The sequence below is a fragment of the Terrapene carolina genome, unplaced genomic scaffold, assembly GCF_002925995.2.
Source record: "Terrapene carolina triunguis isolate 2854851 unplaced genomic scaffold, T_m_triunguis-2.0 Scaffold96, whole genome shotgun sequence".
In the NCBI taxonomy this organism is placed as follows: domain Eukaryota; kingdom Metazoa; phylum Chordata; order Testudines; family Emydidae; genus Terrapene; species Terrapene triunguis.
The window spans coordinates 60,682,515-60,705,508 of record NW_020664447.1 but is presented as its reverse complement, the minus strand read 5'-3'; the positions used below and the strand labels follow the sequence as shown (position 1 = coordinate 60,705,508).

Here is a 22,994-nt window from a genome sequence, read left to right as displayed (position 1 = left end):
GAGAAAAAAACCTATAAGAACAGGGTGCTTGGCCATGGGACTTTGGGTTCATCTTACCACACTCCAGGAGCATCGGATCACGACCGATAGAGCCCTGCTCCCCTCTGCAACCAATCTGGCTGGCCACTAGATTGATCCAGACTCTGGACTGGTAACTATAAACATCACTGCAGGAGCGTGTGTGTGTGAGTGACTGAAAGCATATGCTAACTGTGGTATTCTCAATAAATGCTGTGTATTTACCTTCCTCTATAAAGATCCCATGTGCTTTGTATGAGCATAACAACTGCACCATGGCTGCAAACTCTTCAAAGTGCTTTGCTCTGCCCACTGGCATCACCTCTGCCCTTCTCAGGGTCAGCTTTATCCAGCTGTTTTCCATCCATGGGCTGATCTTGTCCAAACACTGGGACATTTTGGTGCTAGTGGTGTGATCACATGTGGTGAAGGACAGGTAGAGCTGTGGATCTTCTGCATACAGCTGGTACTTGAGTCCATGTCGTCTGGCTATTTCTCCCAGTGATTGTATGTAGATGTTAAAAAGGACCGGAGAGAGAATTAATCCTTGTGGGGCTCCAATTATGAGGCGGTCTAGTGGTGGAGGTGCAGTTTCCCAACACTGCTTGTTGGATGCATCCTTCCAGGAAGGATTCAAACCATTTTAAACACACTACTTGGACTCCTGCCACCTCTCTCAGATGATACAGCAATATCTCATGGTCAACAGAGTCGAATGCTGCAGGGATTCAAGAGGATGAGAATGGAGGTCTGCCCTCTATCCACTGATAGCAGATTATCCATCATTGTCACTAAAGGGGTTTCAGTTTCATGTCCTTGCCTGAATCCAAATTGTGCTAGGTCTAGAAAGTTAGCTTCAATTAGATGAGCTTGTAGTTGGCCTAGAGCTAGTTCCTCTATGAGTGAGGAGTGGGAGGTTTGTTGGCTAGAACCCATGTATCCAGGCTGGGTTTCTGCAATGCTGGTTGAACTATTGCATGTTTGAAAGAGGAAGGGAAGATTCCATTTCTGAATGATGCATTGACTATTTTGGTAATGGGTGGACCCTGTTGTTCATGATTCTCTTTCACTAACCAGGATGGGCATGGGTCAGATTCCAAAGTCTTGGGTCGAGATTCTTTTAGGGTATCCAGAACTTCTTGATGTGTTAATGTACTGAACTTTGGGAATGGAGATTGGCTGGTGGGTGACGAGTACAGAAGGAACAGATCCATGCTATTTAAGAAGACTTCCAGAATGCGCATCAGTCTCACTCCTCTTCAGGGGATGGGAAGCTATGGGCTTTAACATTAACAGAAGAAGTAACCCTGTATGTGAACAGAAGCAGGTGCTATGCTGGGGCACTGCCCCAAATCGCCCAAGTGGGCTGCCCCATTCCCTCCCTGATACAGAGACCCATAAACACAATCTGGTCCTCTCGGCATCATCCCTCCCACACATTTACATTCACCTCCTTACCAATGATGACGAGGATGAAGAGCACCGTTGCCACGGCTGCAGTGATGAAGAACATGATGCTGATGTGGTAGGCCAGCTGTTCTGTGTCCTCCAAGTTGGGAACCAGAACGGGAGGGAGAACAAAGCCCACTGCAATTCCAAGCTGAGCAGAGAGATCAGGAGAGAGAGAGAATTAGATGGAGAGTGAGGGTGGGGATCTCCTCCCCGATCCCCAGGCTAGGACCACCATCAAGGGACTCAACTCCAAGATGTGACCTGCGTTTGCATGGTCAGAGGCTGGCCAGGGCCAGTCCAAGTTTGTCTTCAAACCAAAAATCCCCTACTCAGTCATCCAACAATCAAAATAAAATAGAAACTAACTACTATTTGAGCAGAATCCACAACAAATAACAAGTGTGAAAGTGTACCCTACTGGCTCCACAGCTGTAGCAGTGACACTAACCAACCCCAGCTGCCTTGCTAACTCTGTCAACTTCTCCACTGGCTCACATCAGTCTAAGAAGTTTAAGTCCAAAGGAAAGTGAGCAACAAAAGCCACACAAAGGGTTTGAAATCCTTAAGACCAGTAACATCCTAAATACAAAAATGTATTTGCTGAGGCTCAGCACCTGTTTCCATTCTGAGATGTCCTACTTTGAAAGGCTTTGAGTAGAGGCATCTGCTTCTTTGGCCTGGCTACACTCAGCATCCAACAAGCACAGCACCTGTGACCATGGAGCGGGGGGAGGGATAGCTCAGTGGTTTGAGCATTGGCCTGCTAAACCCAGGGTTGGGAGTTCAATCCTTGAGGGGGCCACTTAGGGAACTGGGGCAAAATCAGTACTTGGTCCTGCTAGTGAAGGCAGGGGACTGGACTCAATGACCTTTCGAGGTCCCTTCCAGTTCTATGAGATAGGTATATCTCCATATATTTTTTTTTTTTATTGGTGGCATTGACATCACCATGAAAATTGTATGCAGCCCCATGGCATACACTGGCTCATAAGTTGCCAATTTGCCAGTCTCAGAGGGAGAGGGTGGCATTTCCTTTTTCACCTTGTGACAATTTGGGGAAACTGACAATGCACAATTTACAAATTCTGTTTCAGCTAATGAATTCTCTGTATGTTTAAACCCTTCAGGTTACCTGTACTGTGTTCTTGCTTCATACTCGATGTGCAAAGGAGACAGGAGTGGCACCTGCACGACTGGATGAGTTGAGTATTAAGAATCTGACATCTGACCAGGTCTATATAGGCAATACAATAAATACGCTAAATGTGGCCACATCAAAAAAATTGATTCTGCCCAGCCAGGCTGGTAACTAGGGTGACCAGATGTCCCGAATTTACAGGGACAGTCCCGATTTTTGGGTCTTTTTCTTATATAGGCTCCTATTACCCTCCACCCCCGTCCCAATTTTTCACACTTGCTGTCTGGTCACCCTACTGGTAACTAAGCAACAGATCACCTGGTAGGAGACTGATCACCGGGGGGTTGGGGATGGGCAGGGACACAGACTGGGCACCCCGCCTAGGGTAGGTGGAGGGTCCAGGACTCCCCATAGCGGCTTGAGCTCCCTGGGCAGCTCTTAGCACTGTCCAGCTCCAGCTTCTGGCCTGGCCGGGGGTGGGGTCTCTGGGGGAAGAGGAGGAGCAGGGGATCCAGTGCTCCTGCATGTGTCTCAGTTTTGCTTTTTGAAAAGATGGTAACTCTAGGTGAGATCCCATTTCTGTGAATGGGTAACAGACAGGCTGTGTCCAGGAAGTGTGCCAGAGAGGCCAAGGAAAGACACAGTGCTGGAGCCTACTTAGACCAAGGGAGGCTTAAAAGCGCACGGGCCCAGTGTGTTGGGATCCAAATACAGCAGCCTGGTAGGTCCAGAAAGGGGAGCTTGACTAGGGCTATGGACACATCCCATAGCGACCCCTTCTGGAAAGGGCTGAGATGCTCTTACCCTTACAGCAGATCAGGCTTACAGCAGTAGACCAAGTACTCACAAGTATCTGGGACTAATAGTGACACCAGCCTAAAATGCCCTCCTCAAAGAACAGAGAGAAATCTGCTGTTTTGATCCAAATGCCTGAGCCCTTGTCTAATAAAGGGGGAGTCAAAATGCACTCAACATGTTTGTGGCTGCCTACAAAAGCTGCTCTTTTGTCCACATTTCATTGCGTGCAGCTATGTTGCAACCAAGGCTCAGCTCCCAACAAGAATATTTACCCACTCCTCCAGCTTTGTGTACCAGTGCTCTTCACCCCTTCATCTCCCCCACATCATCATAAAAGAGTGCCTGGGGACAGCCCAACTCTTGCCAGTTCCCAGAGAGAGCTTATTTACACACACTCCCCTGTATGGGGCAGAAGTGGTTACTCACTTCAGTGTTGCACTAAGTTCCTCCATTATCTCGTTTTCAAGCTAAAAAATTGTCCGGGCAGTGACAGGCTCGACCAAGCACACACAAGGCTTTCTAGGAGCTGCAGAAAGAGAGCTGCAAAGCAGCACCTTAAGCAATTCTCTCACTTGCCTGACACATTTCCAAATCTCTTCTGAAGCCTGAAGTATTTGAATGTGACTTAGCAGCATCAAATTAACCAGAATGGTAGAAGCAATGAAAATTGTGCCTCCTTCTTCCTACCCAACCCCAGTTATTCATGCTTCACCATCACCAACAGAGCATCCACAAACCCATCCTCACAGTGGGAGAGGAAGTAGAAGCTATGAAAAATATGGAAACGAGGGGGCATTCAAGCTAGGGCAACTTCCTTGTTATAGAGAGATGCATTTATCATCATCATCATCAGATAGTCCCTTGTCCCAGTGAAGGGAACCTTATGAAGTGTTGACCTTCCCCACCCCGATCACAGAAAGATAATCACAACAAACCTATTAGTTTTGCTGTAAAGTTTTAGCTTCCACTGTAACAACAGTGAGCATTTCTATAGACCTCAGTATCTTCACAGTCCTCCATTGAGAGGGTCAGCTAGTATCACTATCCCCATTTTACAGACAATGAAGGAGATGCACAGAGAGGGAAGGGAAAGGGACTTGTCCAAGATCACACAATTGTCCACTCTGTCTTCCAACAAATAAAACTCCCCAGTAATTCATGCTAATCAGACTTTGAAGGTTCACCATCAAGGTTTCACACTCCTTTAATGATTATCAGTGTGTTTGGGGATATGTTTTCTTTAAACAGTGTGTCGGCAGCATCAAGGTTTCCAAATAAACGTCTGATCTGCCAACACTTGCAGTTGGGAAAGGAAAGGTCTCTGCCCTTTATACACCAAACCATTTATCTGCACTCTCCCTCCTCCATGCAACAATGAAGAGACTTGGGTCAGGGAAGAATGCTCTGTCCTTCAGACATTATCTCACTTCAGTGCTGGAGCCAGAAACACATTTAACTTACAAATTATTAACCCTCACAATCTCTGACCAAGCTCCTCATATGTCAGGCACTGTCTTGGAATTTATCTTTATTATGGGGCGCTGCGGTAAACCAGGGTCGGGACTCCCAACAGGCATCACTTTGGGATTCACCTTTACTTCAGAGATGCCAACCAAGGTAAACCAGTGGGAATGACTAATAAAAAGGGATCAATCCTGCCATTCTGTTGCATTAGGCAGGATTAAAACAATACACACACAAGGGGCACAAATCTCATGTTTCAGAGCACAACTCAACCACTAAAAAGGAGTTAGGAGGAAACTTCTATGAGTAAGTTGTGTCCATCAGTGGGGTTTCTTGAACCTGAAGTATCTGGTATTACCACTGTCAGAGACAGGACACTGCACTAGATGGACCCCTGGTCCTATCTGGAGTGGCAATTCCTTCCTTCCCACTTTCAGTCAAAAACAAACCACTGTGACACTAAGCACTCTTGTATTCACACCCTACATGGTACTGTAATAATCATTGCACAAAATATGCTTTGTGAGGTATCATTTGAAAACTAATAACTCACTGATCATTAATATTCTTGTGTGATGTATGTATGCAATGGCTATTAAGAGTTATGAATATATGCTGGAATTATAACAAAAGTGTGTATTTACCTCAGTTCACATATAAGCAGTAAACAGATCCATCAACCAACAAGGTGTGGAGGCAAACCTCACACTAACAAGTGGGGGAGAGGACAGCATGGTGTTTACACCCAGCAGGAGAGAGAAGCTTGGTCTGGGTTTTACTTGTCAGAAGAATCCATTCAAAGGTTTACAGGTCTAGAAATACACGGTGCTGAACCTTAAGTGATAAGCAACTGAATTAACTGATTGGTTCAATAAAAGATATTACCTCACTCACCTTGTCTCTTGAAGCAAAGTCATTGAACTTTGAGAGATATAAGCAAAGATAGAAAGCCATTTTAGGCATCCATCACTAGACAGACACAAGGGGCTAGAGTTCTTGCAAACCAAAAAAGATGGGTTCTTTAACCAAGTGGTGGTTGAAGTCTCTGGAACTGAATACAGGTGAGAAGCCTGTTTAGGCAAAGATCTTTCATCTAAGACAAGGTAAGCCAGCACCTTTACTTTTGTGGAAGGTCATGACTGAGAGAAAGTCAGCCATGGCTGACTAAGAATGATGACTGGTGCAGAATTCCCCCAGGAGTAATTTATTAAGCCAAGAGGTCCATGGAATTCAATCCATCCCCAGAGAAGAATGGGAGATCTAGTGACCCCTCCAGCAGTTGCAGCGACAGGGCTGAGAGAAGAGGGGAAGGACAGGACCTGGTCTGGAAAGATGGGCAGCTCCCATGCTTGTGTTTTTAAGTGTGTCAGTTCCTGGTTCTCCTGGGAGCCATGTAGTCACCTGCTGATGTGTCTATGCTGGCAGTCCCTCCTGTCTGGCTGGAAATGTTTTAGCTTTAAAAAATGACACTTGTATCTTTTCACATGAGTTTATTTGAAACAAAGGAAAACCTGGAGCTTTTCGAAGCAGCCAGTAATTGGTGTTTAACCGCCAGCTGAGGCATGAGGACTTTTGGGTCTATGTGTGGGTCTACAGCCCACCACAGGGGCTGGGCTATAACTAAGTTTAGGAGCATTGCTTTCCCCCCTCTTCTGTGAATGGACAGAGCTGGGTTGGCTGTAGCTTATCTTCCCCTACCAGGAATACAAGTGAGAATAAAGTGGTGATGAGAGAATGAAGCAGCTTTAGCCCCTTATCTTTTTTTCCTTCCCTCAAATCTGAGATAAAACAAGTCTCTAGGAGGGGGCTCGCAGATACTGTCTGGGAAGGGGTGGGGGCCCAAAGAGAACTTGCCTGCCCCTGTGAAGAGGCTTGTAGGACTAGGCGCTAGGTTGGTTTGGGTGTACATCTTGAGGAGGGGCAGGAGCGTGGCGCAGAGACAGTGTCATTACACTAGAATTTTTCTGAATCTCATGAAATACTGTAGCTATGTGGCATGTTACTGTGCTGAGGGGGCAGGTTGGAGTCTGCGAAGCTAGAGTCGTTAGCCATAAAAAGCACAAAATATACTGATTGTAGGGATTGATAAGTCTCTCCACAATGGCCTGTTCTCCGTGAAATCGGTGGGATTTGGTGTAACCGCCTCGCTTGCTCAGTCAGGGATGCCCTACAGTGATTTCAGTTAATGAAGAGAAAACTGAGATTGTAATTTGGTAAAGATGAGAGCATAAAGAACATATTCAAATACCTGAACATCAGGCACTTAACTTCCAGTACGTGTTTCTTCTGCTACCCTTGTATCTGAAACATAGGATGTGGATGTCACAGCATGGGGGTTCAAATCCAGACTAGCGAGGGTCACCACTTGCCCTATAACTGTGGGAGCCTTGGTTTGCTTCTGGAGCTCCCACCCTGGGCCATTCACAACTAGCCTCCAAGCATGCAGGTCACACCCTGAATTTCTGTATGCTAGAAAGCTCTGGTTCAGCAGGTCTGACCCCAGCAGCCTGTGTACAGCCCCACAGTGGCTTACACCTGCCTTGTTTATTACTTCCAGGGTGACCCCACACACTCCCAGTCCCGAATTTTCCTCAAATCGTGTCTCCTGAAGTGTCAAGCCCTCTTGTGAAGAGCTCAGAGAAATAATAAGGTTCGTTTCTCCTGTAAAGAGACAAAACCACATCACAGATTATAAATTTACCTGGGGGTAAATACACTGTTCCCTTCAAACACAGCACTGAGTTGGTTTATGGTAAAAATGAAATACATTTATTAACAAAATATATATAGGATTAAGTGAGTTCAGGTATAAGAAATGACGAGAGAAAGAGTTACAACAAAACAAAATATGCTGCTAAAAGTCTAAAACATAATCTAGCCAGATACAGGCTTTGTTCAAGATGCTTTCTCTCACCAGAAGCATTATTATTCCCATTTTACAGATTTAACCCCTGTATTAGCAAAGGGCCCAGTTTATGAGTAAGAACAAATATCTTTTACAAGTTAGCAAGCATGTTCCATTTGCAGTGTCTCACCGGGAAGGATGGTTCTGTGACTAAAGTACAGAACAGGAGTCAGGAAATCTATGTTATTCCTGGCTCTGCCACAGGCTTCCTGCAAGATCTTGGACAAGACTCTTTGCCTCTGTGCCTCAGTTTCCCTTCCTGCAAAAATAAGGATGATGGGACTGATCTACCTGACAGGGTGTGGTGCTGAGATTGTTTGCAAAGCATTGGGAGAAGCCTTCTCTGGAAGGCATTGGGATCCTCACCTCTCCCCACAAGGAGGTGCATATAGATACTCAGCTCCCCACCGTACTTCCCACTGGTGTCTTCTCAGAGCACCATTAAATTATTTCCAAACATAAACAAGATGTTTCCCCCAACACCCCAGATACTCAAACACGCTCACTTAAGGGCACTATAAACCTGGGGAGAGAGCTAGAAGGGAAGAGAAATTAAAATCCATGCAATCCCCCTCTGAAATAGTGAGATGATGTGGCGAGAAGAGTGTTATGTTGTGTGCTTAACCTTCTCTCAAGCCTAGAATGCAGTGAGTTAATGGGTTCTCAGTCTGGTTCCCAGTGGACACCAATTAGCCAACCTTATTGGCAGTCTCATTAGAAAGACCAAGGACTGAATGGATTGCGGAGAATGAATGTCCCTCTCCCCCTCACCCCATCCATCCCTCCTCATCAGGGTTAAGTGGCACATTGGCAAGGGAGGGGAGGGGAAGGCTGGCAGACCAACAAGTGCTGTCCCCATTATGGGGACAGAGAACTTTAGAGTGTAGGGTTCCCAGTGCTGCCCCTTTCACCAGCACAAAATTCATATGAATGCTTTGAACTTTACATAGGCAGTGAGAGCTCAAAGCCAAGTATGTCCTGCACAATGGGAACTAGCCTCTGGCCTGAGAGACAGGGTAAGGTGCCCAGTGACTGATACCCCAGCACACAGGGCCTGCTCCAGCCACCCCAAGCAAGGAATGTAGAACTCCAACCCCACCATTAAGGCAGGTTTCCCCAAGATGGCTCCCTGCATCAGGAGCTCCAGCATCACTAGAAGTAGCACTATGACTCAGTTTGTTCAGCCTTCAAGCAGGTACCAGAGCCCTGATTACACAGGTGTCAGATATGGGTTATTTCTCCAGCTGTTGCCCTCACATAGAGAGCTGAGCATTGCCACTCCCTCAGTGCCCTCCCTAAATCCTCTCCTTACACCACAGTTGCCACCGTTCAGCAAACATTGCTCTGTTGTTTTACTGTTTTAAATGTCTGTTGCTCTGAATGGGAATTTCTAAGCCAGCTACAGATACAGGCTCTGGTCTCCATAACATCAACCAGGCAGCAATCCTGACACCTCTCTGCTCCCAGGTGAGGGATTAAAGACATGGCCTGATTCCCACCCAGCTTCCCCCAGGGGCTGGGAATACATCAGCCACTAACACACACATTCTCTTCTGGGGGTGCTGGAACAATGGCTGCTGGGGGTACAGCATCCCCCCCAGCTTGAAATAGTAATAGCAACCAAATGCATGGCTTCCTTCATATACAGGGTTTACAGTTTGGTTCAATGGCTTTCAGGACCCCCACTATACAAATTGTTCCAGTGTCTTGCCCTCATTCCCTGCCTTTGGGTTGGCCACTGACAAAGAGACTTGCTAGGCCCTCCCATTCCCCCCATCCCACTCACCGGCAGAAGGGCTGCCTATTGCCTTACAACTACAGGGGGCACCAGCAGGCTTCTCTTGGTGGGTTGTTAAACTCCATTCATTTTTAAACCATTGAGTTGGATAGAGCCAGTGCCTTATACCAAGATAACATTGTATGCTAGCCCAGCATTTCAGCCAACCGAGCACAATAGTGCCCCAAACTGAAGTCTTTCAGAAGTCAAACAAAGCTGCACTCTGTCCACTCTCTGGGGAGAAGTGCCTGTCACTATCCTACAGGCAGACTAGTAACTTCCAGCAGGTACCATGAAATTTCGGGCAGAGCCTCTGCACTGGAACAGACAGAGCAGCACAACAATGAGCATACATGCAACTGCTGGGAACAAGTTGCAGACAACACCAGATCTGAGCCATTTATCCAGCAATAAGAGTAGTTGAAGGCCTCACATTTAACCCAGAATGCTAACATTTTCCCCAAGGAACTTATAGATAAGAGTAGCAACTGCTGGGGGGGGGGGGGGGGGGGGAACAGATTATCCCAGTTTTGGAGGGGGGCCAGGGGAATGTTCAAATGCATTTAAAAATCATCAATCAGATCCCATAAAAATGAGATAATCATGATCTTTTAAAATGAACATATTTTGGGTCTTTATTTGCCTTCTGGATTACCAGCTCTTAAGTGGTCACATTTTCAAGCTTTTCTCCACAGCCAAGCAGTTTAGAAACTTAGTTTCATCTTAGAGGGGGGAAAGGTGAGATTCTCATACTCCCTTGGCTTCAGAAGCTGGGGATTAAAGAAAAATACCAACTGGCACAGGATTCTTAATAAAATATGGAGAACCGGCAAGACATTAAAGAATCCACCAAGTTTCAAGTCTGAATACAGTAACTGTTAGTTATCAGGAGACAGATAATTTTTCAGACCTGTGGAGCACAAGCTGGCCAAATAACAGAGTCCTGCTCCAAACAGCTTACAGTCTAAAGGCACAACGGAGTACCTCATCCAGGGGCATCTGGTCTGTTCAGTTATGGGCTGAGGGTAGAACCCTTTTACAATCAGAATGAAATGTAGCTCTATACCAGCCCATATAAGCCAGTGTAAAATACATTGTTTCATCATTACCAGTTACATTTTACAACAGGGAAAATGTAGTTTCATTGATCAGGGAATCCACCTCCCTCCTGCCCCCCCACCCCCAGGGGACACATGTGACCCATTCTGGGAAGCATTGATCTAGGATCGCAAAAGGCTGATTTAGTGAGAGAGGAGCCCCTGCATGTGGAGTATGTGGCTCAGGACTACATTTAAATACCCAGACACTTGCTGGAGTCAACACCAGTCAAACTCTTACAAACAGAGTTCTGCAGCTCCCTAAAGTAACAGATGGAAAAGGGCAGGGCTCCAGTAGCACCACATGTAGGTTGGGCTATGTGAAGCTGGATATAATGCAAATACATTATAGGAACTGCATGGTTAGAGGAAACATGATCACATGCAAGACAGCCCAGCAGCCTCCCAACCCCCACAAAGTCTGTGCTATATGCAGGACAGAAATAACAGAAGGTTACAATTGTTGCTAAATTCTGTAGTGGGCCAACCAGGTTGTAACACCGTTCAGCCCAGTGCCCTGCTAAGACACTTTGCTTTAGCCCTGGTAGAGATGGAAGCTAAAACAGTTTCTCAGCCTGGTTGTGACCTGTTTCAACCACATGCAAGTTCCACCACCACTGCTAAGCTCTATTGTTTTGGCTGCGTAGACAGGCTGTGCTTGGATTGCCTGAAGTAAGAGTACTACCCAACCTTTGCTCAGGCGAAGGTGTTGCCTAGTGGAGGGGAAAATAGAATGTATTTGGGCAACCGATCCTTTCACCACCACCATCTCACAAAGTACAACCACCACAGAGGAGAGGAAAGAGAGCCATTTCACTGCCATTGTGACAAAACAGAGAGGAGCTAACTCTCAGGAGTCTTGTGAGAAAGGGTTCAGTCCTGAAGGCGAAAGCAGAAGCGGTTGAGGAATGCTGCCGAGCCACATATGGACAGTTCCACAGGCTGGGAGTCAGCACTATGTTCTAAGCAAATCATACCTACCCTCAGTTCCTAGGATCCCCAGCTCAAGCACACAACACACAATAGCTACAGCTTCTTCACAAATGCAAATCCAGATCATGGCCTGCACATTGCTGGGGAGAAAAGCAGGATTAAAAGCAAAAAGCAAAGCAAAGACACTTGACTGTGTCTGGGGAGCAGGAGGGGAGGAAGGGGTTGTTGTGGTTAGATACTGGACTGTGACTCAGAGCTGGGTTCTGTTCCCAGATCTACCCTAGATTCACTTCATGATCTTGGGCAAGTCTCTGTGTGTCTCAGTCCCTCCATCTGTAAAATGGGGACAATGGTATTTAACTAGCACTCCAGGGTGTTGGTAAGATATACATGTTTGAAAGATTCTGATATTTTGGAGGGATGGGGGTGCCACAGACCAAAGAAATAGATATAGATTAGATAGATAGGCATCACCTGGTTAAAAAGGGGCACCAAGCCCCTCTCTCTAAAAGACACCAAAGATAATCATGCCCCCAAGATGGGCTGTTAGCTTGCAAACGCCTCTTGCCAAAGAAAGTTTCTTGAGTGAGGTTGGTTGAGAGCTACTCCCAGATGAATGTTTTCCTATTGTAGGGAGATTAGTCCAGAGCAGAGAAACTGGCATCCCAGAATGCTCTGCAGCTTCCTTCATGCCTTGTCTGGGAACTCATTCCAAGCAGGCATAGTGCTGCTCTACTCTTCTGCACCTTCATTAAGGCACATATCCAGACAGTCACCTCCCAGATCTCTCTCTGTGTTTCCAGTGCACGTATCACCACAGCAGCAAAAGGCCATGGACTCTCAAGCTTGGCAAATTTACCACAAATGAGCCAGACAAATTCCAGTTAAATCCCTCTGAATTAACAGGAAGCCGTAAGATGGTGCAACAAATGGTCCCTATAGTTAATCATCCAAAACACTCAGTAAGCACAGATGGAAAAGGTCTGGTGGCCTCTCTAGGGTTTCAGAGTTTACAGGCCAACTGAATGCTGCATCCTAGAGCAGAAAAACATCTCTGGCTTTGCCAAGTTTCATTGGCTCACTCCATAGAAAGATTCACCTGCATTACAAACTTCAGTTCCAGTAGCTGAATCATTTCAAGTAGAGAAAGGAGTCCCAGCTGCCTGCTGGAATCCCAGAGTTTGACAATAGGCTTGAGATTTGAATAGGAGTGTGGAGCACTTGCCAGATCCAAGCATAGTAAGTACATGCAGGTCAGGTGCAAGATGCATCCAAAAGTTCTTCTGGTACCACTCAGTCCATGCCTGTTATTCTAGATCTGGGCCCTTATACTCCTCTGCCAACACACCTCAGCTCTGTCCCATGGCACTCCCCTGCTAGACTTCTCACAGAGTGACCAATAATCATCTACATTGTGTGGTGGTTTAGGAGGAGGAAAAACGGAAACAAAATTGAACCAATTTCCTTTCATTTTTATGAACCAAGACAGCACTTGAACTCAGGCCCCATGTGATGAAAAGCTAGGGCTCACGGGTCTTGTGTATCTCCACCATCACTGGAAAAGAAACTTCAAGCCTTATATCTCAATAGCCAGAGTTGTCCTGGGAACAGAATAAACTCCCTGGCTCCTGCTCCATCACACTTCTGCTTCTTGTGACCTTGTTGACATCATAGAAGAAACGCTTTGCTCTGTGCCAGTCGCTCTGGGCCTCCCAGTTCCACTCCTGCTGTATTTGCCTTTGACCCAACTGAGTCAGGGATGCCCCTTCCCTTCTCCCAGTTTATAACAGCAGCAACATCATGCAGCAACATCCCAGCATGAGAGCAGAGCCAGCGAACAGGGATGCGGGGAGGGGGCAAGAAGGGGGCTCCTAGATCTGAGAGCAGTTTTTGGCTAGGCAGTGGGTGCTGAGAGGGTCAGCAGGGAGATGCTCACTCTTTGGGGAAGGGGTGAGGAATGCATCACTTTCAAGGACTCACTACAACTACACAGGGAGCAAACAGTACTAATGTCTAAGAGGCTTGGGGCAGCCCCACCACTTCCCAAAAGAAATACTGCAGCCATTCAGGAGAGCTCTTCCGCAGACCAGAAAGTCAGCTGCTCTGAGCCTACGCTGTGGCTCTGTCTGAGGCTGGTGTGTGGCTGGGAGTAGGAAGTCAGATGAAATACAAAGGAAGGTTCATCTCAGGCTCCAATGCCTAGACTGTTTATAGAAATCTAAACATTCCTGGAGAAGCCACATCTTTGCCTGGCCCTGACACATCCTCCAATGTGGGCCCAGACACTCCCTACAAATTAGAGACCAGAATGTACAAGTGCTCATTAGAGTGTTCTCTAATCCGAGTGCTCTGACCCCCCACCCTCCTGCAGAAACTGGAAGCGTGGCTGCCAGAGGGGGTTGGGTATGTCACTCAGGCCACCTCCTGCCCCTTCGTGGTCCCACATTAAAGCCATACCTGCTCTAATGGATGCAATCCATGATGATGTCTGGCACAGACTCTGGAGCATAGGTGCTGACTCCGGGGCTCAAGCACCCACCAAAAAAAAAATAAAAAAATTGGTGGGTGCTGAGCACTCCCTGACACAGCTGTTCGGCAGCTGGCAGGAGGCACTTGGGGGAGGGCGGAGAACAGCGAGCGGCGGGTGGAGAGGGGGCTTTGGGGGGGGGGGTAGAGTGGGGGCAGGAAGAGGTGGAGTGGGGGCGGGGCCTCAGGGAAAGGGACAGAGTGGGGGTGGGGTCTCAGAGTGGAGCAGGGGTGGGCCACCCACCAGGAAAAATAAAAGTTAGCGCCTGTGCTCTGGAGGGAAGGGAAGTCTGCCTCACTTCCCAATTAACCATCCTCCTATTCTGCCCACATCAAATCAGACCTCATTTAGAAGGCGGGAGCTGCTGAGCTGGTAGAGGAAAATAATGACGACTAGTAGGTTGCTTGAAGGAGCAGAAACCCACAGCATGGGATCCTGGCCATTTATCAGGCTTTTAGTGGAAAGTACTATTCTACAGTGAAAAGTCTTCAGGCAAGATGCACCTATACAGTGAGATGTTAAGCAGAGTTGTAGGCATGGTACAAACAGTGCTGTGAAGTTACCCTGTATAGAAGCAACTGATCTGTGAGATTGGGATGTTACAGCCCAGCTAATCAGAGTGGGGCTGGGATTCTTCCCGAATACACAAAAATCTTGCTTTTCCCCAGGCAGCTTCCACCTCGGAAGCCCTAGATCACCAGCTGCAGTGCAGTCCAGCCTCCTCAGAGCCAGCACAGTGACTCCACCTAAGAACACATCAAGTGGCTGCATTCTCCCCAGAGCCAAAAACGCTTCTTCCTACTGCGATGTTCCCCTGGTGTTATCTGGACCGGTGATCTGCTAGGTCACTCCAATCCTTGACTCTGGGAGCCAGCCTTACTCTGCTCTGCTGTGAGAACCTCCACTCCTGGGCTGTTCGAGCACAACCTCTGGCATATAAACTGCTCCTTGGATTGTGCAACCAAATTACACTAGCCAATATCTCTGGTCCCAGACACAACCCTAGGAACCTCCGCCTTACAGTGTCCAGTTATGCCCGCTGGACGCTGCAAACATATATGAGTTTGTCAATTTAACAAAGAAATTGATATGCACCAGGCTTGTTAACCCAAGGGGAGTCTCCGACATGCTTCAAACCAAATGCACTGCTTCAGGTAGAATAAACAAACAGATTTATTAACTACAAAGATATAATCACTTAAAATCTAAGTCAAAGCACAATAAGTCGGATTTGGTCAAATGAAATAAAACCAAACCGCATTCTAAGCTGATCTTAACACTTTTAATGCCCTTACAAACTTAGATGCTTCTCACCTCAGGCTGGCTGGTTGCCCTACAGCCAGGCTCTCCCCTTTGATCAGCGCTTCAGTCGCTTGGTAGTGATGTTTGTACATGGAGGTGGAGGAGAGAGGAAGAGCATGGCAAATGTCTCTCCCTTTTATCATGTCCTTTCTTCCCTCTTGGCTTTGCCCCTGCCCTTCAGGTGGTCATTACCTCATCGCAGTCCCAAACTGACCAAGGGAAGGGGGGTGACTCACTCAAGAGTCCAACAGACCCTTTGTTGTTGCCTAGGCCAGTGTCCTTCGTTCCTGTGAGGATGGGCTGGGGTTTGTCCCATACATGCCCTGATGAGGTATGAACTGCCCCTCTGCTTCTGGAGAGTTTTTGCCTGGGCTTATTTTAAGCCATGAAGACGCATTTTCAGCCTCATTACTATATACATGAAATTACAGCCTATAACATTACTGTAACAACAATTAATATAACATCACTATAAAAACAATGCTCAGTGCATCATAAGCCTTCCGAAGACACCCAACCTGACAAACTTTGCATTGGATACCACACAATCATTTTACAAGGATGAACATGGGAGTGCTGGGTGTTCTCCCGAGGTACAAAGCGTCACACCTACCGATCCAGATCAATATCTTCAACTACTCATAAGGGACAGAATAAGGGCAGAGGGAAAATCTTCCCACAGATAGACACACACTCTTCTCCGGCAGTGTCCTTACTCCAGACCCATCAGTTGTGTCTTTCCCTGGTGTCAGAACATGCATGACCTGAGTGGCAGGGCAAGAACCAGAAGCAGGGACCAACCCCAGTCTGATATAGACGCAGCCTCCAGAGGTGGCAGCAGGAAAGAGGAATCATAGAAACACAGATGCTCTCACCTTACGCTAACAGCAAGAGAGAGGATCGTACATTAGAACCCCCTGAAATTCTTTTGATTTTCTACAATTGTTTTGTTTTCAGGAATTTCTTGTTATTTCATCTTATCTATTCCCCCCGCCCCACGGCTCGAGTCCAGCGCCAGGGAGGTGGGAGACCTAGGGAGCAGGTGTCAAGTCCAGCCCCTGGGGAGGTGGGAGACCAAGGGAGAGGGGCAGAGGGTATTGGGTACTGCCCTTGGGGATGTGGGAGACACTGGGGAGAGGGGCAGAGGGTGTTGAGTCCAGCCCCCAGGGAGGTGGGAGACCCAGGGAGTGAGGAGGGGGTGTCAGGTCCTGCCCCCAGGGAGGGGGGAGACCCCAGGAGGAATGGTAGAGGGTGTTGGGTCCTGCCCCAGGGAAGGGGGAGACCCTGGGGGCGGGTTGCAGAGCAAGCCCATCCCACGCTCATCCAGCAGCAGTGTCTCCTGTCCTGGGTGCTGGGCCCAGCTTCCCACCTCGGGGTCACAGTGCTGCTCAGGTTTGGCCCGGTTGCTCCTCTGCGGTGATGATGGGGGGACTGGGCAGGACAAATTTGAGTGAGTGGTACTGTGACCCTATGCACCAGGTTACAATGCCATTCACTCATATTTGGACCAGTGAGCTACTTCATCAGGGGGCCAGACAAACCCGAGAAACGCTATGACCGTGTACCAGAACGCAACAGCCAGAGCAGGGAGACAGAACGCAGGGAGACAGAACGCAACAGCCCCTCGAGACAGGAGCCGCTGCTGTAGGGTGTTTCATGTTATGGGTATTTTAATGTTTTTTCATTTTATTTCGCGTTAACAAAAAACACAGAGCTCCAATTATACCCTCCCTCTTGGCAACAGGTCACCTTGTGCCCCTTGCACTCCACATAACAAGCAGATAAAATAACTGGAGCTGCCAGCAAGCCCAATGGGAGCAAATAAACCTGGTCACAACTCAGTAGTTCAGTGGTTTAACCAAGGGTGAAAATGAACAGCTCAGATTGTCAGGAAGAACAGTTGGTTATCAGATTTCTTTCTATGGCTCCTGACCGACGATCAGTGTAACCCCAGAGGACTTTCAGAACTTACAAGGAAACAATCTCACTAGCAAGCTAAATATTTCTCCTGTGTTCACCGCTGTGGTATCTGGGCGCTAATGGTATTTAGAGAAAGACTCAGTCCAACAGCTCAGTCCCCTGGGTCTCAAGGAATAAGTTTGTTCAGCCCTTAAAGTGTGCAAAACAGATTTTTCAAATACATGGGACATGGGTCCCTGTTCCAGCAGCCCCCTATTCCTTCAGTCTCTGAACTCTTAGAACAATGCTCCTACTACTATCCTTTTTTGCCAGAGCATGTGTTCCCAGCTGGAATGAAGAGTGAGACTGAGATTTTCCTCTTGGTGTAAAAAGACCAAAGCCGACTTGGAGCACCTGTCACACATGCTGGGTCAGAACAACCAGCCTGATCTTTGATCAGTTGATAAATAAATATACTGCAGGGGAAATGACAAATCCTGGCTGGGTGCCCCGGCACACACACACAGCTCAGCTGAGCGAGGGTCACTGTGGAACTCCACGTATCAAGTCAGCTACAGATTATAATCTGTAATTACAGGTGACGTTGTCAGGATCTCAGCAGAGATCCCTCCACAGAGCATGGCAGTTCTGAAGCATGTTCATTGTTTTTACATTGCTTGAAGAATTCAGTAGGCGGCTATTAAGAAGCCCTCTGCAGACTCTGCTCTCCCTATCTTCTTCCTCTGGGACATAGAGCCTCAGGAAAAATCATTACATGCTGATCTTTTGGGCTTATGGCCAGTGAAGTGCCACCAATATTTTAATAAGGGACTCCCATAAAGATCCTTCTGAAATAAGCCCCGTGCCATGTCCAGGAGTGTGTGTATTTGCAGGGGAAAGAATGGGGAAATCTTTTCATTTCCCCATTTGGACAAAAATGCTTTTTGAAAAGTAAAGTGGGAGAAAGCAGCACTGGGCAAACAAATGAATCTGATGGGCCTTTGCTGGAAGTGATTACACTTTGCTTCTGGAATCTCCCCTGAGTCTATTGACAGTATTTGATTTAACAGTGATCAGATCATGACATTTGAAGTGAAAAGTCAGGTGAGACCCTGTGAATGGGACCAAGGGAGGAGAATTCAATTCTCTCTACTGGAACTTTTTTTTAAATTATACCTGAAATGTGGTACAATCAGATTCATTCACTGATTTGCTCTTCAGAAGTAACATTGAATCACAGGAATAAGGCATATTCAGCAGGGATGACTAAATCTTAGTATCAGAGGGGTAGCCGTGTTAGTCTGAATCTGTAAAAAGCAACAGAGGGTCCTGTGGCACCTTTAAGACTAACAGTCTAAAGGTGCCACAGGACCCTCTGTTGCTTTTTAAATCTTAGTAGTATCCAGACTGGATGCAATTCCAGCAGAGGCAGTAAATCAGGTTAGGGGGGTAGGATTCATCATGTAATGCTCTACATGCTTCCGTGGCACTACGTGGTGTGCCAGCTAGACCGGAGTCACCCACACACCCAGCTTCCTTCTCAAACCCATGACACACTCCTGCTGGACAGGAAGGACATTATATAGTTCTGTGTATGAGGCAGTTGCAAAATAGATATTCACATATTATTATATATATATATATATATATATATATATATATATATATATATATATAATATATTCAAAGCAGACAATGTCAAACCATGCATATTGCACCACACTCATGGTCTGAACTATGTAAAATCTGGGACACTACCTAGTCACCGAAGACATGTGCCAGTCCAATAGTTAGTGTTTGGTTTTAGTGATCCTCTGCTTTTAATATTCATACAGCATGAATTGCCTTCCAAAGCTATGTTGTACTGTTGCTAGTGCATTTATTTCATGCAATGTGCATCAGTGAGGCATTCTGGTGCAAGCGTGAATAAGTGATTTCCCTGATCTGGTTTCAGAAGTTAGAAAAAAATTATTTTCTTTTCAAGTGTGAACTGGCTGCAGGTGAAGAATGTTACAGCTTGCAGGAATGTCAATCACGACCACCTCATTGACCTGCCTTGGCATTAAAGTGCTTAGAAGCGTTTGCTCCATCCTTGTGCAAAGAAGCAAAGTCTCTGTCGAGCATGTCTTATTGGGGAAGCTCATTGCCTTACTATGGATCAACAAAACCAGAGGTAGAAAAATCAGAGGCAGAGCTATGAGATAAGGCCCAACACATGATTGCGCCCTTTGACACATTTTCTAGTTTTTTTTCCAGTCTAATTTTAAATATCGCAAGCAATAGGACTCCCATTTCTTTCCCTGGAAACAATATCGCAGCCCAATACAGCCCAGAATCTGAGATTTTCCTGATATTTCAGTCTAAATTGTCCTTCTCAATATCATCCTGTTCTTGCATGTACCATGCTCAATAATCCCTCTCCCTCTTTAGGATTAGTGGAGCTATGTTTCTCTCTAAGCAATATCATAGCCAAGCTAAGTACATTTCCTGGCAAATATACAAACCATATTTTCCCCAGATGAATCTCTGCCTGTTATTTCTAATGGCGCCAGGTTTCTCTGTATTTCTCTGTCCTCAGTGGAGGTTGCAGCTCTTCCCAATTTAGTGTCACCTGTGAGTTTCATTACTTCTCCACCCCCCAACTTTAATGGGGACACCATAGGTTCCAAGCATTTGGGGATGAGTGGCCTGGTTCCCAGGTTACCTGGTTCCCAAAGACAGCGATGGAGCAGGCAGTAGAGACCTCATGGGACCCGAACCAGACGGAGGCGATACGCGAGGGCATGCCCAGAATGAAGACCTGTGCCACTGAGCAGATGACCTGCCCTAGGACGGTGACAGGGAAGAGGTGCGGCTTCATGCTGCCCAGCTTCACCCAGGCGCCTAGACAGTTGAAGGCTGAACCGGCGAGGGCGATGAGGCGCAGGCCCCGCTTGTCCAGCAGCCAGGCCACAGGGAAAAGAAGGGGGATGTAGGTGAGCATGTAGCACATGGAGAGCCAGTCGATGTCGAAGGTGCTCACGCCGTAGAAGTGCACGAAGATGTTGTTGATGCTGCCGTACTGGATCCACTGGAAGGCATTGCAGAGCGAGTAGCAGCTGAACAGCAGCACCACGGCCCAGCGGCGCAGGGACAGGCGCACCTCGGGGGGCCCCCCGGGGACAGGCCCATTGGGGGTCTCGGCTTCCACTGACCCAGGCACTGGCTTCACCCCCTGCAAGAGCTCAGGCGTCTCTTGATACACCAGCCCCTTCTCGCCTGGCTCCGGTCCCCCGCTCACCACGGCCCCCTGGGAAAACGCCGGGCAACACGGGCTCCCCATCCCCTGGGCAGCGCTGTCCCGCATCGTGTGCCCGGCCCCTGCCTGCCCCCACCCCGCTCCTTATGGGGTCGCCGGCCTCTGCCCCGCGCCCGGCTGCTTCCCTCTCCCTCACTCCTCTGAAACTGTCACTGTCAGCAGAACGCCATTCCCACCGGCAACGTCGTGCTAATTGGCTCACACCCCGGTGCTGTGATTGGACCCGGCCAATGGGACCTCGCCCCGCCACTCTGACTGGCTGAGATGATCCCTGCTGCGCTCCGCCCCTCCATTGGCATGGAAACCAGGCCACGCCTTCCCGTGCGCCATTGGCTCAGTGCTGGTGACCCGCGGATGCGTTGGCCAGACAGGGGCTTCTGCAGCGGAGGCTGCCCCTGCAGCACCGGGCTCTACAGGGTCCCCTCACTCCCCCAGCCGGGCCCCAACGGACACTCCCGGGAAAAGTCCAAAGAACCTAAAGGACCTGACCTTCGGTCCCGGAGACGTGGGGAAATTGCGCACGCCCCAAGGGTCACATCCTGGGGTCCATAATAAACCCATCGGGGGCTGCAGGCTGGCTAAGGGGCAGGTCAAAGGAAGGCTCTGGAAAGACACTGCTAGAGATACACAACCCACCAATAAAACTATTTCTACAGCAATGGGCAGCACCACCCGACCCACTGCAGTGCAGGGCAGTGAAGCCTGGGGCTCAGCTTTACCAGCTACTTACACTGATTGTGATAAAAAAAAATCCTATAAAATCCTCCCTCCTGCAGTTCAGAAAATAATCACTCTGCCTGCAGAGGAACACCAGCAACAATGGCTGCATAGCCGAACTGGGTCACCTCCCCATCCATCTGGTGCCATCTCAACTAAAGCCACGGCTGAGCACCAGCGATTCAAACTAAACCCAAAGGCAAACGTACATTACTCTTAGGTCTGGGCACTTCTAAGCTCCTGATCAGTAGGCGCAAATAACCTCATCCAAAGCCAACTGATGCTCAAGATTTGTTAGTCTCTAAGGTGCCACAAGTACTCCTGTTCTTTTTTCAAGATACTCTAACACTTAAACACAGTAGACCAGCCATAGTCAATAGGTGGACCGCAGGCCAAATCTGGACCACCAGATGCTTTTGAACGGACCTCAACATGGTTTTTTTATTTACTTATTATTATTGTTGTTAATTTTTTTTTTATTATTTTCTCTGGAGTCTGGCCCTTGACTATACCTTGACCAAGAAATTTGGACCTTGACAAAAAAAATTGACTACCCCTGCACAGGAGAGCCTTATGCAGAATGATCACACTACTAGATACTTCTGCATATTATGCTATGGTGACATAAGACAGACTTTCACCAAATACAATATCAGAGACCATAAACTAGGAGTGGAAAGTGGAAGATACAAGGCATAACTCAAGACAATAATGACTGCAAACAAAGTGAGATAAGAAAAACTGAGGCACACACACATCTTCTACTCTAATACCCAGTGCAAGAAAGATGTTTCAAACTGTCAGGAAATTTAAAAGGCTTTTAAATTAAAAGCAATGAGGAATAAGTGAAGAAACAGAGAGAGATAGCATTACACTATATAGCAAACTGAATCAGGTATGGGCAATAATGACACGAAGTCACATGGAAATCCAAATACACTGAAGCCTCATCTTGGCAGATGCTTGAGATATCCACCTCTAACAGAGCTCTCAGAGGGTTGGCTCTCTTACATATTTGTCACATTCATCATAGGTATCATGACAAAAAGTATTATTGAATTGGAATTTACTGAAGGAGATAAGCTAGAGGTTGCAACCTCTCCTGGACAAAGCTACCTCCTGACTGTGCAGAAGGGGAGCACAAAGAAAGGGAATTAGGAGGGCAGATTCTCCTAGTCCAGGCCCTACCCCCAAAAGAGAAAAGTTAAATAGGGATAGGAAGATTAGGCCAAGAGAACCTCCCCCATCCCACTCTGAATAATAGATTGGGGAGGGAAGGCCTGTTTAGAGCAGACTCTGGCTTCCCACTGCTGAAGGAAACAGAACTTCTCTTGAGGCAAGTCCATGAATATCAGACCAAACTCAGCACAAGTGCCAGGAAAACATCCTCTGTCTGTCTCATGTGTGAAAGAAGAAAGGATAAAAAACAAAGCATGAATGTGGCTTAATGTAGGTTGGATGGATTCCTTTATTTATGTTGATGGAAGAACATCAGTACAGGAAGGGCTGCCCAGTCATAACAATAACTCTGTCTTGGCTCAGCTCTGCAACAGCAAACCTGTGGCATTTGAGCTTCCACTTTCCTTACTCCAAATTGGGACATCCTAATGCAGTGCAATCTGGGACACCATACAACAGAGCTGGAATCCCTTGTGTGATGGCTGCCCCA

At 47.4% G+C, this 22,994-nt stretch overlaps 1 protein-coding gene across 7 annotated transcripts in view; it reads right to left on the bottom strand.

The window, feature by feature from the left end:
• The window catches only part of FLVCR2 (feline leukemia virus subgroup C cellular receptor family member 2), a 50,542-nt gene extending 29,789 nt beyond the window's left edge, over positions 1–20,753 (bottom strand). For 6 of the 7 annotated variants that reach the window (XR_002907701.2, XR_002907700.1, XM_024192787.2 and 3 more), the window contains exons 1-2: positions 20,015–20,753; positions 1,477–1,618 (exon numbers count right to left, since the gene is read on the bottom strand). Coding sequence is in view for 5 of the 7 variants with exons in the window: in XM_024192787.2 (XP_024048555.1) it covers positions 1,477–1,618; positions 20,015–20,656 (784 nt within the window). In the remaining 2 variants the exon portion in view is untranslated. Of the gene's footprint in view, positions 1–1,476; positions 1,619–14,039; positions 14,106–20,014 lie in introns of those variants that run through there. The other variant, XM_024192789.1, reaches the window with a different exon arrangement.
• Between the last annotated feature and the right edge of the window lie 2,241 nt (positions 20,754–22,994).